The 18495-nt window shown below is 42.3% G+C and overlaps 1 protein-coding gene across 1 annotated transcript in view; it reads left to right on the top strand.

Annotated features, from left to right (window-relative positions):
* The window catches only part of MYO1D (myosin ID), a 348470-nt gene that overhangs the window by 114706 nt on the left and 215269 nt on the right, over nt 1-18495 (top strand). Inside the window, exons 9-13 of the mRNA XM_082678981.1 lie at nt 2538-2683; nt 2765-2879; nt 7371-7541; nt 11057-11127; nt 14591-14665. Coding sequence (XP_082535107.1) covers nt 2538-2683; nt 2765-2879; nt 7371-7541; nt 11057-11127; nt 14591-14665 — 578 coding nt within the window. The remainder of the gene's footprint in view (nt 1-2537; nt 2684-2764; nt 2880-7370; nt 7542-11056; nt 11128-14590; nt 14666-18495) is intronic.

Here is an 18495-nt window from a genome sequence, read left to right as displayed (position 1 = left end):
TGGTTTTTAGTCTTCAGAGGAATTTGAATTTATCCAAATGCAATGGAGAGTGGCATATTTTAAGCAGAGGCAATGTCAGCAAGTTTGAATTTTTAAAATGATGGCTCTGACCTTAGTATGAGAATCTTATGGAGCAGTGGGTAGGGCAAGGGTGGAAGCAAAGAGACCAATTAAGAGGATATTTCAGTAATCCAGGAGGATGATGATAGCAGCTTGGACAGAGAAAGTAGCAGTGGAAATGGGGAAAAGAGGATGATTTGAGACAGACTGTATCTGGAGAATAAAATCCACAGGACCTGTTGTTCTGGGGATGATGGAATCAAAGATAATTTCTGACATGGTCCAACCCACCTCTCCTGTCTCATTTCCTGCCATATTCCAGACTCGTTTCTCCCCTTTACCACATTAGACTTCTCTCAGGCCTTACATGTTGTCTTTATCCCTTTATCCTTCCAGCCACAGGGCCTCTGCACGTGCTGTTTCCTCTGCCTGGATTGTTCTTCTCTCCCCCTCACCTGGTTAACTCTTACCATCCTTCTGATCTCAGCCCACTTTCTCAGAGAAGCCATCCCTGGCCTTTCTGAACACTGAACAGGTTGAAGTCCCCTCACATCCCAGGCACCTCATCCGTGTGTGCGTGTGTGCGCGCGTGTGTGTGATTTTCCTTCACTCTACTCCCTGAGCTCCTTGGAGACAGGGACAGTGTTCATGTTACTTGGTACAGTATCTCCCACAAGCTGCACAGAGCAAGTACCCAGCAAACATTTAATGAGTGAATGAATCCCCAAGTTTCTGTTTCTATTTATTTACGGTTGAAAGTTGGGTAGGAAGGACTTCCCTGGTGGCACAGTGGTTGAGAATCTGCCTGACTATGCAGGGGACACGGGTTCGAGCCCTGGTCCGGGAAGATCCCACATGCTGCAGAGCAACAAAGCCTGTGCACCACAATTACTGAGCCTGCGCTCTAGAGCCCGCGAAGCCACAACTGCTGAGCCCGTGTGACACAACTACTGAATTCTGCGCACCTAGAGCCAGTGCTTCTCAACAAGAGAAGCCATTGCAATGAGAAGCCCGCACAATGCAACAAAGAGTAGCCCCCGCTCGCCGCAACTAGAGAAAGCCCGTGCGCAGCAACAAAGACCCAGTGCAGCCAAAAATAAAAATAATTAATTAAATTAAAAAAAAAATTTTGGGTAGGAACAGTTTCAGGAGGTGGGAAGATAAATAGTCCAGACAGGACATAAGTTTGAGACAGCTGTGAGACATCCAAGAGTGTTGTCAGGTAGGCAGTCAGACACGGGAGCCTGGAGCTCAGAGGAGAGGTCTGCATTCAGGTGATACATTAGGGGTAATATTATATCACCGTTCTTTAATGTTGTATGAAATGACTTAAAGGGGAGGAGATAGGGAGTGAAGAGAAGAGGACTAGGGAGAGCTCCAGCTTTCAGAGATCAGGTAGAGGAGGAGACCTCCTAAAGGCCACCGAGGAGGGGTAGCCTGTGAAATAAGAGGAAAATTAAGAAAGTGCGGATTCAGGACTTCCCTGCGGGTCCAGTGGTTAAGACTTCACTCTTCCACTGCAGGGGGCATGGGTTCGATCCCTGGTTGGGGAACTAAGTGCCCGCATGCCACCTGGCATGGCCAAAAACCAACTGACAAACAAGAAAGTGTGATATTACGAATCCCAGAGAGCAGAATGTTTCAAGACAAGAGTAGGAAATTGGGTTGAGTGATGCCGAGTATCTGAGTAAGACGTCCCTGTAGAGGTACAAGAAAGGGTCCATATAGAGGTGCTTGGGGTCCTTGATGAGCCATTTCAATGGAGTCATGAGAGAGACGTGAAGACTGGAGTGGCTGGAAGCGTAAAGGGGGGAGGGCGAGGGGAGGAATGGAGGTGATGTGTATGGATGTGTGTAGGTGAAGAGAGCGGGTTGCTGGAGGGAGATGTTAAGGAAAGGTTTTCTAAAGATGTGACACTGCAGTGCACGTTTGTGTCAGGATGTGAATGTGTGTGAGTGTGTGGTGCCTTTGTCCCTGTGTGTGTTTGCATGTGTATCCTTGTGCATTGACTGTGTATTTGATTCTCAAGGAATTTGAAATGGTGGCCTTGTGGCTCAGATCTTTATTTAGCATTATAAATCAATGTTTATATATTTAGAATCCATAGGGCATAGAACTCATTGGTTCTCTGCTTTTTATAGTGGATGAGATTAAAATAAAGCCATGAAGTGACTTATATGAGGCAGTAGGCAAATTATGGGTCTTAGCAGGGCACAGAAACACACCTAAGGAATGTTGTTGGAATTCAACACGTGTAGTGACCCATAATAATCTTTTAAAACTCCAACCATCATGCTACGTCGTATAATTTTTAAACAGATGATCTGCATTTTTCAGCTTAGAGGATTAACAGCTATGCTAAATGGTAAGGAGGAGGTCAATACGAATTTAATTCAATAGGAATTTAAAACATCACAAATCCAAACAGGGGACTCATTTCCAATGGGCAAGAATTTACGATGTCATTTTCATCACAGGCCATATATGAGCGCCTTTTCTGTTGGATTGTTTCTCGCATCAATGATATTATTGAGGTCAAGAACTCTGACACCACCATCCACGGGAAGAACACGGTTATAGGTGTCTTGGATATCTACGGCTTTGAAATCTTCGACAACAACAGGTAAACCGGATAAGGTCCTGAAAACCCTATTGTTTTTTGTTTGTTTGTTTGTTTGAGCCTAATTGATTCCTTTTCTTGCAGCTTTGAACAATTCTGCATCAATTACTGCAATGAGAAGCTCCAGCAGCTGTTTATTCAGCTGGTCCTGAAGCAAGAACAGGAGGAGTACCAGCGGGAAGGGATCCCCTGGAAGCACGTGAGTGGACTCGTACAGACTGTTCACGATAACGTCAACTCGTAGCATCTTGGGTACCTGCTGGTCTTCTTGGGTGCTTGAAACACCTAAACCTTAGCTCTCCTGTTTAGGATATTGAAATATTACAGTTCATTTTCAGGGTTGATAGGTGGGATTTCTCTAATTTGGTCGGAGTCTGGTTGGTGCCCAGAAAAGGCTGAGTTGAAAATCAGTAAACTTATGTTCACTTTACAGCTGATACCACATAGTTTTTTTGATTCACATCTGTTAGAGTTTAGCATCATTTATAAGTTATTCAGAGCAGCAACTTGTGCCTTCAATTGGCTGAACTTTGCTTCCAAACTGAGTTTCTTCCCCTTCCTTCTTTCTTTTTTTGCTCTTATTTCTCCTTTTTTCTTCTCCTGCTTTGTAAGCCAAGTGGCATTTTATTGTCTTTGGTTAATGAGGTTCATATTCCCTGAAACCCATGCATGAAAACAGGTGTATTAACTTTGATTTCCATTTACTTTCCTTTGTGTCACACAACAGTTATCACCTCTCTTCTCCTGGCTCTCTGTGAACTTTGTATTTGTCACTAGTCCGATAAGATACAGCCAGACAGTATGATTGATGCAGGGTGCAATACCACAGATCACAGCTAAAAACATGACAGTTAGACCTCCTGTTCACGATAGAAATGGGACCTTGTAATTTTCTTTGAAATTTGTATTTTTAAACAATTTTGAGGACAGACATAAAAAAATCAAAAACCTCTCTGAGTTTCCGTAAATTTCTGTGTTTATCCTTTTGCCAAATAGTATAGATAATGAAGTCCGTATTTGTATTTTGATATCCAGTGTAAGCAGTAAAAAGCTATTTGAAATGCTGTATTTAAATTACTTTTATATTCCTTCCCATCTTCCTACTTTCCATCTCCTCTCATTCAGAAAAAGGAGATACTGGTATGATAACCAGCTTTCCTGCTTCAAATTTCTTCTTTGCCTTCCATCCATCGTGTGTTAAATGTTAGAATACTGTAACAATTTTGTTCAAGTATAGTAGTATGAATTCTACATATTTACAAATAAAGCAAAGGGTGTATTATTACTTTTTAAAAGGAACACCTACAGTTTTGATTCAAAGAGTGAAGTCTCATTGCATGTTTAAGATGGAATTCAATTCAGTTAAGTTTACACGCAGCTTTCTTAGAACGAATCTGTTGCATAACATAATACACGATTATAACTGGGGCTTAGGTTTTTATAGCAAACTTAATCATAAAACTTGTTATTCAGATGTGGTTCGGAGATACTGGTCCAAAATACCCTTTAACAATCAGAATATCAAATTCCACAGGCATAGTTGATAAAGGGAAAAGTGAACAGTTGCAGGAGACTATTCCAAGCATCTGAAAAAGGAGCAAAAGCCCTTTAAAACAATTCTTAGTGAAATAAAGCAAGAAAAATGTGACCTAGCGGTAACAGAAAGCTCACTCCAAAATAATAGTTACTGAATACAGCCCAGGTCCCCAAATTAGAATCTCCATCTGGGCAAGTATTTCCTTTAAAAACCCCAAACTTTAGAACGTAGTGATTAATTAAAAAAAAAATTATTATGGAAAATTTCAAGCACACATAAGAGCAGAGGTCACAATATAATAAACTCCTTGTACCCATCACTCAGCTTTAATAGTTATCAGGGAATTGCCAGTCTTGTGTCATCTGTACCCCACCCACCCCCAGATTATTTTGAAGCAAATCTCAAACATCACATTATTTCATCTGTAAATATTTCAGTGTGTTTCTCTAAAAGATAAAGACTTATAAAAAACCATAGGCACGACACCATTATCACACCTAAAAAATTAACAGTAATTCCTTAATGTCATCAAATATGCAGCCAGTGTTCATATTTCACATTTCCTCAATTGTCTTAGAGCTTTTGGTTTTGCTTTTACAGTTTGTTTGAATTTGGATCCAAATAAGTTACTTACGCTGTGATTGGTTGATACGCCTCTTGAACATCCATCGATTTTCTCCTCTCTCCCCTCCGTCCCTCCCTCCCTCCCTCCCTCCCTCCCTCCCTCCCTCCCTCCCTCCCTCTCTCCCTCTCTCTCTCTCTCTCTCTCTCTCTCTCTCTCTCTCTCTCTCTCTTTTCCTTGCAATCTTTTGTTGAGAGAATAAGTCATTTGTTCTTTAGAGTTTCCCACTGTCTGGATTTTGCTAATGGGGTTCCCGAGGTGTCACCTAATCTGTTTCTCTGTTCCTTATATGTCTTGTACATTGGTTATTAGATCTAGAGTCTTGACTGGTGTCGGGATCACCGTCTATTTCATAGGTGGTATGTGAACTTCCACCAAGAGATTCATAATGTCTTGTCTCCCTAACTGATTCGCCTTTACATGATTTTGGTGCAAGTTTACAAGTCATTTTTAGGTGCTGAGAACTTGACTCTCAGGCACAAAGCTGCTCTATTTGGAGTGAGGGTGGGAGCCCCAGAGCCCTGTGCCCCTGAGCCATCCCCTCTCATCTCTCTTTGTCCCCTGCATCCGCTAAGAAACCTCCTGGGAATACCAGGTTGCTGGAAGAACCTAGTTTGAAACCCACGACTGTAAGCAATGTTTGAAGCCACATTAAACTGTGAACCAGAAGCTACTGGACTCTTCAGCAAAGACTAATCACTTTTAGTTACACAGTTGGAATTTGGGGAACTTAATTCTTTTGTTCTTGGCACAAAAGACTTAATCTTTAATTCCATAGTCACAAAGTCTACGATTTCAGCTGTTAATTAATACAGAGTTCCTGCTTTTTGAATATTTTAAGCATATTTTTTCCGAAGATAGAAATAACTTTTCTCCATAATGAGAAATGTAATAAGTGCCCACAATAAAAGTGAATACTTAGACCAGGGCTTCTCCATCTCTGTACTAACACTTTAGACCCGATAACTGTTGTGAGTCTGTCCTGTGCTTTGTAGGGTGTTTAGTAGCATCCCTGGCCTCTTCCCACTGGATGCCAGCAGCATTCTACTAGTCACGACCACCTAAAATGTCTCCAGACATTGCCAAATGCCCCTGGACGGCAGAGTCACCCTCTATTGAGAATCACTGATTTAGACAAACCAGAAAAGTATAAAAAACAAAGTTTGCAGAAAAGCCACCCAGTTTGCAGACTTTCAGTCCATGGAATACAGAGGAGGACTTGCAAGACTAGGGATGGAGCTGAAAGCCACAGACAGATAGCTGGCACGAGCCCTTGGATTTTAAATAGCATTGAACAGGGATCCATGAGACACAGTAATACTCTTGTGAGTGTGTCGATCTTACAGAAGGTAGTGGGGACAACTCTCAGCTCAAGTACCTCCTAAGTGAGGTGGGGCACATCAACACACAAGATTAAAATGTATAAGCTGCCCGCCTTCCAATGAGGCACTACAGCTTTCCCGAGTCAGGGCCACGTGTGCTTTCTGTGTGTATGGTGACACGTAGGCTGCAGCTATCAGAATAGACAGGTGTAGAAGAGGATTATTACACAGACCTCGTGTGTGCTGAGGTGGCTAGAGAGCATGCAGTTATTTACAACTTTATTCAGCCTTGTGGAAGCAAATGCAAAGCTTATCCTTTACGGATACTTATATCTCAGAATTAAATTTTTTTATTGTACCCTGGAAGCCTCTGTTAGACCCATGTGTGCTTTTTAACTTTTGGAAAACTGAAGGAGATACTCTTGGGGATTTTTAGTCAGCCAGGGCCGTGTAACTAAAAATGCAAGTTCTCGGAAACACCTTAACTCCATCAAGTTCAATATCAATGAATACCTCAAGGTTATTTGTTGGTACTTAGTGAAATCTGGGTCTTGCGGTTAACAGCCAACAGGTTGAGGGTCTGATGAATAAGATTAGGTGCAGGATATGAAGACAGGATTAAAACAAGAGTTAGCGAAGGGAGAAACATTACTTTATAATTTTTGCCTGGAGCTGTACTCATTTAAGACAAAATGTTTTATGATAAAAAGTCCACAAATACATTTTTTAAAATAAATTTATTTATTTGTTTGTTTTTATTTTTGGCTGTGTTGGGTCTTCGTTGCTGGGCACGGGCTTTCTCTTGTAAGAGTAGCGGGGGCTACTCTTCCTTGCAGTGCGCGGGCTTCTCATTGTCGTGGCCTCTCTTGTTGTGGAGCACGGGCTGTAGAGCGCAGGCTCAGTAGCTGTGGCGCACGCACTTAGCTGCTCCTCGACATGTGGGATCTTCCCTGGCCAGGGTTCGAGCCCATGTCCTCTGCATCGGCAGGCGGATGCTCAACCACTGCACCACCAGGGAAGCCCCACAAATACATTTTTAAAAAAACCTCTGTTAGAATGTGTGCTCATTTTAGCGTTATCCCTCATTAGTGTTGTTCACCTCTTTGACGCCAAAGTGACTTAAATTCCTGATACATATGGAGGCATTGCTGTTGCACCTGTTCCTGGTTTCCGTTCCCTCTGGAATTGCCCCTTTGCTGTGTCCTACAGATTGATTACTTCAACAATCAGATCATCGTGGACCTCGTGGAGCAGCAGCACAGGGGCATCATTGCCATCCTGGATGACGCCTGCATGAATGTCGGCAAAGTCACCGATGAGATGTTCCTGGAAGCGCTTAACAGTAAATTGGGCAAACATGGTCATTTTTCCAGCCGAAAGGTAGTGTGTATAATGAGAACTTCCTCTCATTTTGATCATTAAGATTTTCCTCATTGTTTGACAGAATTAAATGACTTTATATGTCGGGTTGAAAGAATGTCCACTCAAGTGAGAAGGACCATAAACATCCATGAAATGATGTATTGCTGTGGATAAATTCTGCCTTTCTGGTTTATAGGATAGCGAGATTGATAGACATCATAATGTCCAGGAGAGGGAGCTCTAGACTATTCAATTTGCTAGAGGTAGGAAAAATGAACATGATTCTTTAGAAAGCATGATGTCATTTATAACCAATAGATACAGAGTCCTTGTTCATGTGCTAGGATTTTGCTCCTGCATCTGATAATTCTGGCACTGAAAATAGCTTTTGTCCTTGACTTTTTACTGTAATCCTCAGTTACAAAAATGTAGTATGTGTTCTCTGCTGTAGTTCTCCCGACTATGTGACTTTCTTGAAAACAGAGAAATTCTAGCTGAAATCCTAGTGTTACAAGGAAACTGGTTCCTTAAATGAATGGTTATCCTTCTTAAGTCCCCAATTTTCACATTCTAAAAATGTTACAAGCAGATCGTATCTCCATGATAGTTGGTGGCAGTCGTGGTTATCCGACATTTGTGCTGTGCCTTGCATATAGTATGTTTGCCGTAATACTTGGCATAGAAGAGACACGCCATCACCCCTAGGTGTTCCCTACAAATGTAGGCTTGTCTAACAACCATAAACTGAAGGAAAAACAGGCCCCATTCTTCTTCACTTCCAGAAGGAAAGGGGCCAACGTTTCTGCTCCTCCATAATTCCATATAAATCTATGACCCACTGCCACTTTTTAGCATGAATAAATCTGGATTCTGACTTTGTCCCTTCTGAAATTATGTAATCAGAACAGTAAGATTCCCCAACTAACTGGAGAAAGCACAGATCATCAAGAAATAGATTACTGGCTGATATTTATTTTAGACTAGTTTATTTCTAAAATATTCTCCTTGGTCTGTTACTGAGGACTAACTTGTAGCGTGCTGTAAGTCAGCTTTCAGATGCTACAGTCTGATCTTTGACATTAGGGGTCTAGCTAGGGTTATTCCTTCAGTCATTTCCTATTTATAACACAGATACTTAAGTGCGTCTCATTTTCCAGGTACAATCCTGGGTGCTGGGGACAGAGCAGTGAGCCAAGTTAGAAGCCACGTAAATAATTCAGAGTGGTGCTTTTAAAGACGGCATGATTACAGGGCAAATGTCCTGTCTCTGAGGGGTTGGGTATAAATGTCCTTTATAGTCACAATTCAGGTTTTGGAGACTCGCCTGGCATTGGTAGACAATCTGTGTTTGTTAAATTCAGTTGAATTGGTCACAATCATACCAAAGAGATCTTATGAAATATTGAATTCCAAACTAAAACAGGCAAGGCTCCACTTTGTTTAAATAAATAACTATGATTCTCATGTGAGAAATCACTTCATTTTGTTATGTTTCACCTTGGCCATTTATACACTCGGATTTATCAACCAAATATTTTGAAATATAATTTCATATTTACAGTAGAAACTGTACGTACGGTACTTTTAAGCAGCTGCTACTGACTTGATAGGAAATGCTAAATAGTAATTTATCTGTGGAGGTGGAATTTTTTTTTTTTTTTTTTTTTTTAATGTGGGAGCCCAGGTTTTCCCAACTCTCAGACCAGGTGGCTCCTTTCTCCCTCAGCATCCTCCCCCAGACAAATCCTGAGATGGAAGTTTTTTGTGTGTTCTTTTCTGGGATTTTTGCCTAATGAAGGAAAGAAATGAAATAACCAAGCTGTCAGGATATTTTCATCACTATGCGTCTTTCTGTTAAATAAATGCTATTATTCTGTATGTTAAAGCAGGTATTATCATTGCTATTGGTTATTAATGATTAGCTAGAATTACTGGCAGGTTAAATAAGGAGTTTCTGGCTTATGCTTATTTAGGGGCTAAATTGTTTCTCATGCCTTAAAGTTATCATGGAGAGGCAGGCAGATGATCCAATAAACCATAAAATAACTGTAAAATATTATTAACATATCAAGTTGAATGATAAATACATAACTTATATTATTTTTTATAAAGTAAAGAAAAATCTAAAAACTTCTGTGTTTAGATCAGTTAAGACTTTGCAGTATCCAAATGTAAGAATATTCAATTATAATAGTATAGATATCTCTTGGGTCCTTTTCCTTTGGGCATTTGATAAGTAAAAGGGTTTTGTAAAAGTGGTTAATAAGAGAGAGAGAAGGAAAGAGGAATGTTAGACACTTTGGTCTCCATAGTTCATTTAACCTCCAGACCAACTCTCTGAAATAAGTGATTACTAAAGGAAACAGAGCAAGTAGGTGGGAGAGCCAAGATTGGAACCTCAGAAGTCTGACACTGACTTCCTATAATTATTCATTTGTTGAATTAATAGGCTAATTATTCCTTTAATAATCTAGACATCCACATAGAACCCACCGACCTGGTTAGGGTTGTTTGTTGTCTGACACTACAAGTCAAGTGGTGTTTGTATGTAACTGCACTCGATGCTTAGGGATTCTTAGACGTCTGCTTTTGAATCTGTAGGATATCAAGTGATCCTTCACAGGGCGGTCAAAGAATCTAGGTGCTACTGTAATAAGGAAATTGCAGAAAGTTATAGAGACCCAGGGCTATATAAAAACTGCCTTCCCATAAAGTTCCTCTTCAGTGAGAAACAGCCGCAGAAGGTTGATCTGGGAAGCGATAGACCTGGAGTCCCGGCTTAGCAGAAGACAGGTGAGCCAGGTTGTTGTGTACATAGGAGAGTACAGACATTGCATTCAGTCCCAAGAATCCTTCCCAGAGCTACCGCTTACCAGCTGGACCTTGGGCCCGTTACCTAATCTCTTTGAACCTTAGTTTCCATGTATGTAAAAGAGAGCCCATAATACTTAGTTTAGATGTCAGTTGTGAGTATGGAATGAGATGTCCATGCCTAGGAGGTAGCAAACCCTCAATATGGTCCTCCTTAAGTGGGACATGGAGGAGAAAGAGACTCTGTCAGTCAAGGTAGGCTGGGCTGTGTTAAGATAGCAGCCAAGATTTAAGTGTCATAGACAATAGAAATCTGGTTCCCTCCCAGGGAACCAGACTTCTTCCATCTTCTGGCTCTTCCAGCCCCTGGGGACTATCCTTCTCTGCATCCAACTAGTGGGAGGTGAAAAGAAAGTACAGAGGAGAATCACCCACTTCTTACCTGCTTTGGCCTTGAACAGCCTCAGCTCACTTGAACTCACCTTCCATCATCCAGAACTTGGTCCCTCGGCCAAGAAATGAAGTCTGACTATGTGGACCTCTGGTGAAAGTTCTCGGTCTTTACCACATGTGCCAAATTAAATCAAGCCCCACTCAGTGTGATTTCCTTCCTAATGATATCGTGATTTGTGACATGATTATCCTCTCCTCTTAAGTTGGAATATATTTTTAGGAAAGAGAGAATGTCTGTTTTCAAGATCATCCCCTTCTTGATTTCTTAGCTCTGCGCCTCGGACAAAATCCTGGAGTTTGACCGAGATTTTCGAATTCGACATTACGCAGGTGACGTGGTGTGAGTATCTTACTGTGGTACCCGATGTGATGACTTGCATGCAGCCTCGCTTCAGAAAATATAGTCAAGGAAAATGGAAATTGCTTTTTGTATTCATTTGCATTTTCCAGCCATTTCATATGCCAGTATATTTTAATTTCTTCACTTAAAACATTGCCATAGCTTCATTCATCCCTTGCTTTTCAAACATTTATTGAAGACACACCACGTGACCATACACAGTTCCTGGCATTGTTGGCACTCAGTCAGAATCAGCTGCTGGTTAAATAAACCATGGAAGTATGTTAAGAACTGGGATAGAAAGGTGGGTAATATGGGCCGTGCCCTGAAGAAGCTAACAGTTTAGTGGAGGATACAGGCAGAATACATGATAAGTCGTTATAACGGAGAACAGAAAGGGTTAAATTGGAGACACGCAAGGCATTATGGGAACACTGAGGACGAGTAATTAACCCAGAGTGAGGAGTGTGGCCAAGCCTTGTAGGAAGTGATGTCCCAGCTGAGTCCTAGAAGTAAAAGAGGCTTAGTCAGAAGACAGAATTAGGAAGAGAAGAGTAAGAGAGGGCATTCCAAGCAGAAGAGACAGCAGGCCTGCAGGCCCAGAGGTGAAAGTCACCATTGTACATAAAGAACTACTAGTGGTTGGGTAACTATATGAGCAAAAACCAGTTTACCATATGAATTTTCAAGTGTTATTTGAAAAAGTGAAATTCTCACAAGCTACGTTTTCTGATTATAATACAATAAAAGTAGAAATTGGGGAAGAAAATGAAACTAAAAAAATATAACCACCTTAGTATTTTCATTTCCTAGGGCTGCTGTAACAAATGACCACAAATTGGTGACGTAAAACAGTAGAAATTTATTCTTTCACAGTTCTGGAGGCCAGAAGTTAGAAATCTAGGAGTCGGCAGGGCCACACTCTGGAGGCTTTAGAGGATTGTTCCTTGCTTTCCCCAGCGTCTGGTGGCTGCCAGCATTCCTTGGTTTGCAGCTGCATCACTCCAGTCTCTGCCTCTGTGGTCACACTGCCTCTTCCTCTTCAGGGTGCCTGTGGTAAATCTGCCTCTGTCTTAAAACTGCACTTGTGTTGGCATTTAAGGCCCACCTGAATACACGGGATGAATTTCTCCTCCCAAGGTCCTTAACGTAATCACATCTTTTACCATATAAGGTGACATTCGCAGGTTCCAGGGAATTTGACATGGTTGTCTTTCAAAGGTGGCATTTTCCAGTCTGCTACACTTACTATGTTTTGCCCACCCAACACTCACTGCTTACTATCTTGTTTTTGTTTGAAGTCCCCTCTTTTCCTTTCTGCTTATTTTTTACATTAGGAATTCTATTCATGTAACCCATTACAGGAAGAAATTAAACAACAACAGAAAGCAAATGATTGTCTCTATAGATGCCAAAAAGACATTTGAGGAAATTTTAATAGCTGTTCCTGATTTAAATTAAAACTCTAGAATCATAAAATAAAATGGCTCAAAATTATCATCCCCCCTCTGTCAAACTAGCCGTTAGTGCTGGGATGGCGCCATTATCCGCTTTTTCTGGTGCTATTTCCGGGTTCCAGAATACTGAAGAGGGAAGATCCAGTACCACACAGATACCTGCCTCTGAAAATCCAGGCCTCTCTTATAGGGTACTTTTTATACAGCCCAGGTTGGCATAACTGCAGAGCTGGACAGAGGCCTTAGAGAACATGCAGGGCATGAAGAAATTTATGCAGAGTGTGTAAAATTCTTACCCAAGGTCACACAGCGAGTGTATGGAACAGCTGAGACAATAACTAAGCTTTCAGACTCGCAGTCCAGAAAGCTAGCCAGCCCCACAGGGGAATATTTGATGCCTCAGACCTACCCTCCTCTTCTTAAGCTCTTCTTAAGCTCTTCTTAACCCTTTTTCAGATTTTTGCTGGGTATCTTCTGTGAGCACAATACTTTATAAAGTATGGTCCCTGCCCACAAAGAGCTTTCCATGTAAGATGCATACGTACATACATGGTTGTGTGCATGTAGTTATTAACACACACTCCCATATATATACACACATACACACATCTATATGCATACACTGATACAGCAAAAGATGGTTGAACATAATTGCCATATGAGTAATAATGTGTTGTCAGAATTCAGAATAAGCAAATGATATAATACTTCTAACTGTGTGTGGTAAACCCAGGAAGGCAGATGCTGGTCCTTGGGTGCTAGGAATTATTTTTATAGGAAAAAGGGGAAAGGAGGCTAAAACTATTTAGGAAGTAGTAACTAGGCCCATTTGACTGGAGTGTATCCTTTGGTGGCATAGAGAAGTAGAAACACCTAGAAAAGTAGATTGAGATCAAATCACAATGAGTCTTAAAGGCCAAAATAAGGAGTTTGAAGTTGAATTGTATGGGTCCAGTGATAGGTGAAGAGTCAGGTGACTTCAAGGGCTCAGTCAGAAGAGACTTGCAGGTATTAGGAAGAAGACCGAGGTTGGAGGACGCAAGGAACTAATTTTGGACCTGACGGCCTTAAAGTATGCCCACGGGCAGCACAGCCTGAAGGAACGTTCTTGCAGAAGTAGACATGTAAGGCTGGAACATTGGTGCGAGGTCAGGGTTCGATGCGATTGACAAGGAAGACGGTACAGTCAGGCAAGAAAGGAGAGCTGGAAGCAGTGGCTGCCTCTGTAGGGTTGCTACTTACCCAGCCTCCTCTCAGCCTGCTGTACTCATGTAGAACCCTCCCTTCCTGTTATCCCCCGCTCATCCCCCAGTTTTCTCCCTCTAGAGCCATGCCAGTCACCGCAGCAGAGCAACCCCCATTCCTACCTTTGTCACCAGCTGCAATCTTAGCTGGACCTTCAAGACATTGCTCGCGTCCCTTTCTCCAAACCATGGACACTGACCTTTTCACTTCCTCTTGAGCACTCCTCGCATGTGCCTGCTCCCGCCCTTTCATTTAATCGGTTTCCCTGTGTGATCTGCCTTCCTCTTTCTCTTCTGCTTATCCAAATCTTACCATCCTTTGCAGTTCTTCTTGGATTCTTTTCTCCCACCCTGAGCACAGTGAGCAAGCCTTAGGCAAGTCATTTGACCTCCCTACGGATGAGACTGTTAGATCCTGTACGTTGCCGTTTTGCTTTTATCTTAGGAATGCTGGATGATAAATACAGCTGTCTTTTTAAAAGTCATCGCCTTGAGGTAAGCAACAAACCAGTAGAGAATGATGACCTTAATCATAATGATGACACTGATGTTTGCTCTCCTTTTGAGGACTAGAAACAGCACCCACTCTGTACAGGAGGTGAATTTGTTATTCTTTAACCCAGCACTGGGTGGACAGTATTAGCTCTATAGATGATTGGTTGCATAATTTAACTGTGGAAAGGCGTGTAGACTTCTAGAAAAGCTGAAAAGTGGCTCTCGCTTGGTGAATAATGTGTTTTCTTTTTCTTTTTTCTCAACTAGCTATTCTGTCATTGGTTTTATTGACAAAAACAAAGACACTTTATTTCAAGATTTCAAGCGCCTCATGTATAACAGGTAGGATTGAAATTGTATTATTTGTCTTTATGTTAAGCTCTTTGACATGTATATTACATAATATGTATGCACGTTATTTTATGTGACAATTTTAAGAGTTTCTGGTAATTTTTCTAGTTCTGCTTGACCATACTTAATGAGTGAAATAATATATTACTTTATGATGATAAAATCTGTAAACTTAGGGCAGGAACCCTGTTATTAATATGATGTTCCTTGATTTCCCTTGGGTCGCCTCAGTTTCTCTGTTCATTGCCGCCATCCTCCAGCACCCCCGCCAGTGTACGCAGCAGTCCCCCGGCCAGGCCAGTGGCCATGGGAGAGTGTCAAATAACCTCTGGCCCAGCCGAAAGCTTTACATACTCAGATTCCCACTGTAGTGTCTTTGTAGTGTCTCCAGCCAAGGGACCACCCTAATATCACAGTGGCTGTGGTGTCAGTGGTGACAGATCCTGAATGGTCAGAATCTTCTCACAATCCAAGAAAATGGGAAAAATCTGTGGAGAAATAAAACCAGGCAGAGGAGAGCAAGTTCACACCCAGTACGGATACCTTGGAAAGAAGGCCTACGAAGAAGAGAAGCTTCCTAGCCAGCTGCTCCTTTTGGATTAAAGTGTTGTCGCTCGTGTATTAAGTCTACTCAGCCTGTTGGTCAGTAGTTCAGACAAGGTATATGGCGCACCTCTGAGCTACACTTTCTTCTGTGCTCTTGGGGTACAAAGCCCCTGCCCTCCCGAGGTCTTTTATTCTAGTGGAGATGACAGTTAATAAAACAATAAAACAACGAACTTTCAGGTGGTAACAAGTGCTGTGAAGAAAAGTAAAGTAGGTGAGAGATTGAAGGGTACAGACCAGGAAGGGCCGGGGAGGCATTACAGGTAGGGTGGTCGGAAAAGGCTTCTTAAAAGAGAGGTCATTTGAGCTGAGACCTGAGTGAAGTGAGAGCGTGAACCATGAACATGGCGGGGAAGAGAGGGAGAGCATTCAGGCAGAGAGAAGGGCTAGTTCACCAAGGCATTAAGGTGGGAATGAGCTTGGGTGTGTTGAGGACGGGAGGAAGGCCAGTGTGGCTGAAATCAGTGAGGGGAGGGGAGAGCGATTGGGAATGACTGCAGAGAGGTCCACAGGGCCCAGCTCATGAAGAGTCCATGAGCCAAGCATGATGAGAAGCCATTGGAATGGATGATGTGATATGATCTCTATTTTAAAGAAATCATTGGAGCCGCTGTGTAAAACCCAGACTGTAAAGGGCAAGAGTAGACATGCAGAGACCAAGTAGGAGGCTCGTTTAGTGATCCAGGCTGAGGCATGGATGGGGTTACAGAGATGATGAAAAGTGGTCTGAGTGGGTGATGTTCTGAAAGTAGAGCCAGCAAGATTTGCTGGTGGATAGGATGTGTGATGTGAGAAAAACAGAAATCAAAGACGATGCCTGAGCAATGGGGAAGGGATGCTTGACTGTGGGAAAGACAAGAGGAGGCGCTCATTTTGGGGGGAAATCAATAGTTTCGTTTTGGATATGTTTTGTCGGAGGTGCGTTTTGGGCATCCGGTTGAAAATGCCAAATAGGCGATTGTTTGTGTGCATTTAGGGCTCAGAGTAGAGGTGGGACTAGAGATGTAAATTCATGGTCACCAGTCTGTTGATAGTATTTAAAGCCATAGTCCTGGGTGAGTTTGTCTAGGGTGAGCAGAGAGAAAAAATAAAAGAGAGAAGAGGTTGATTGAAAGATGAATCCCTGAGATACTCTACCATTTCGAGTCAAGCAAGGAAAGAGGAACTAGCAAAGGAAACTGAGAGCACGCCTGTGAGTTAGGAAGAAAGCCAGGAATCTGGTGTCAGGGAGGCCAGGTCAAGTAAAAAAGATAAACTGTGTCAAACACTGTCAAGAGCAGAGTTCTGTGAGGACCAAGATTCACCATTGGATTTGCAAACATGAAGGTCATTGGGACCCTGACAACACTGGCTTCAGTAGAGTCGTGAAGACAAGATGTCTGACGGAAGCAGGCGCAAGAGAATGCAGAAAATGAGAATGTGGAGAAGGTGTGTTTCAACAGTTCTTTCAAGAGGTTTTGGTATAAAATGGTTCATCTGTATGGATGAAGCCTCCAAGAGCAGAGATGGAGCCGTCACCACTAGAAAGTCACAGAGATGTGGGAATGTGAGAGGGGACCCATGTAAGGGCTGGTTTGGGGAGAAGAGAGTTTCAGAAAGAAGTTTCAATGCTCGGTTTATCAGGTAAGATGCACCCATTTTGAGAGAGAAATCAAAGAGTCTGGCGTTGCTCTGTGTGTAGAAAATGTCAAAAAGTCAAATCGGAAAAACGGCCTCAGTCGGCCAGTGACAAAGTCAGGGTGTGTTGCCCGGGGAAGGCAGCAGGCTGTGTACCAGGAGGCTGCACAGGGTGGCATTGGTTACCTTCTTGAATTATCACAGCCCAGAGGTTCAGCTCACAGAGAACAGCTGCACCTTCTAGTGGTGGATTCACGTAACCCCCAGCTCACAGGACCAATGCAGAAACAGACCGGCGAGCAGGTTTATTTCCAGTGGACAGTCTAACGGTCTCATGGTATGGAACACTTGCATGGGGATAACAGGCTCTTCTTCCCTATTGGAAAACCTGCCTGGGAAGTCAAATAGAACTCTGTTAACTGACCGTGAAAAATATCACCTATAGAATGCTTAATTGCTTGATAAGCCTGGAATCAGAACAAAGGAACTTAGATAAATCCAACAATTAAGGGCATCAGTCTAAGATGAATCCATTTCACAACAGGGATGGTCTTGCCAAAGGTATAAAAACATTAAAAGTCTGTTCATTGCAACTTGTATATATCTCCGTAGTAGGAAGGGCCTTGCCAGGGGGATGGAAAGTCTTGAAATGATTTTGGTTAAAACCATCCTCCTAGATGGTGTTTAGATGGGCTACCTTTGCCTTTTCGATGCTTCCATGGCTAAATGACCTTTCCAAATTCAATCCTTTCTTTCTGTATATCTGTTTAAAGCGTAATCCCTGGACCTCTAGTTCTGTAGAGTATCCGTGCATGGGTGCAGACACATGCATGTGTGTGTATATATAAAGGGAAGGAGGCAAGGAGCAAGCAGGTGGCATGCAAGGTGCACAGATCGCTCTACCACTCTCTCGTTAGCCAGCTAAGTTCCACCTTATCTGTTATATGTACTGGGTTTCTGGATAAATAAGCTTCCCTTTTAAGGGAAAGTTTCTTTTAAATAAGTTTGAAAAGTATGTTGACTTACTGGCCTGAAAGTTCTTTTTCTTTAAAACAATTGTATGTGTCTGTTTTGATTCATTATGCATCAGTTCTACTGTTTAATAATGTAATAATAATAAACATCTTATTTCCTTCATTCTCAACATTCCCCCCTCCCTTCATTTACAAGATAGTGTCTGAAACAAGACCAAAAGGGAGTAAGGTGCAGCTGAGGGCAGAAAAGCCAGTGATTTTCTGTCTTTGATGTGCATCAGGATTTTCAAAGTGCACACACTCTAGTTTCTGGAAATTCTATTCCAGAGATGTTAGGAAGGCATCCAGGCATTGTGGGCACTAAAGGTTGAGAACCATTGCCTCAAGTTCTCTCTCTGCTAAAGATTGAAATGGAAAAGTTAAGGAAAAGCAATAAACATTTATGTGGTCTTTTTTTTTTTTTTTTTTTTTTTTGCCGTACACGGGCCTCTCACTGCTGTGGCCTCTCCCGTTGCGGAGCACAGGCTCCGGACGCGCAGGCTCAGCGGCCATGGCTCACGGGCCCAGCCGCTCTGCGGCATGTGGGATCTTCCCAGACCGGGGCACAAACCTGTGTCCCCTGCA

This window comes from Grampus griseus, assembly GCF_964374135.1.
Source record: "Grampus griseus genome assembly, chromosome: 20".
Classification (NCBI taxonomy): Eukaryota; Metazoa; Chordata; class Mammalia; order Artiodactyla; family Delphinidae; genus Grampus; species Grampus griseus.
This window is presented reverse-complemented; position numbering and strand designations above follow the sequence as displayed.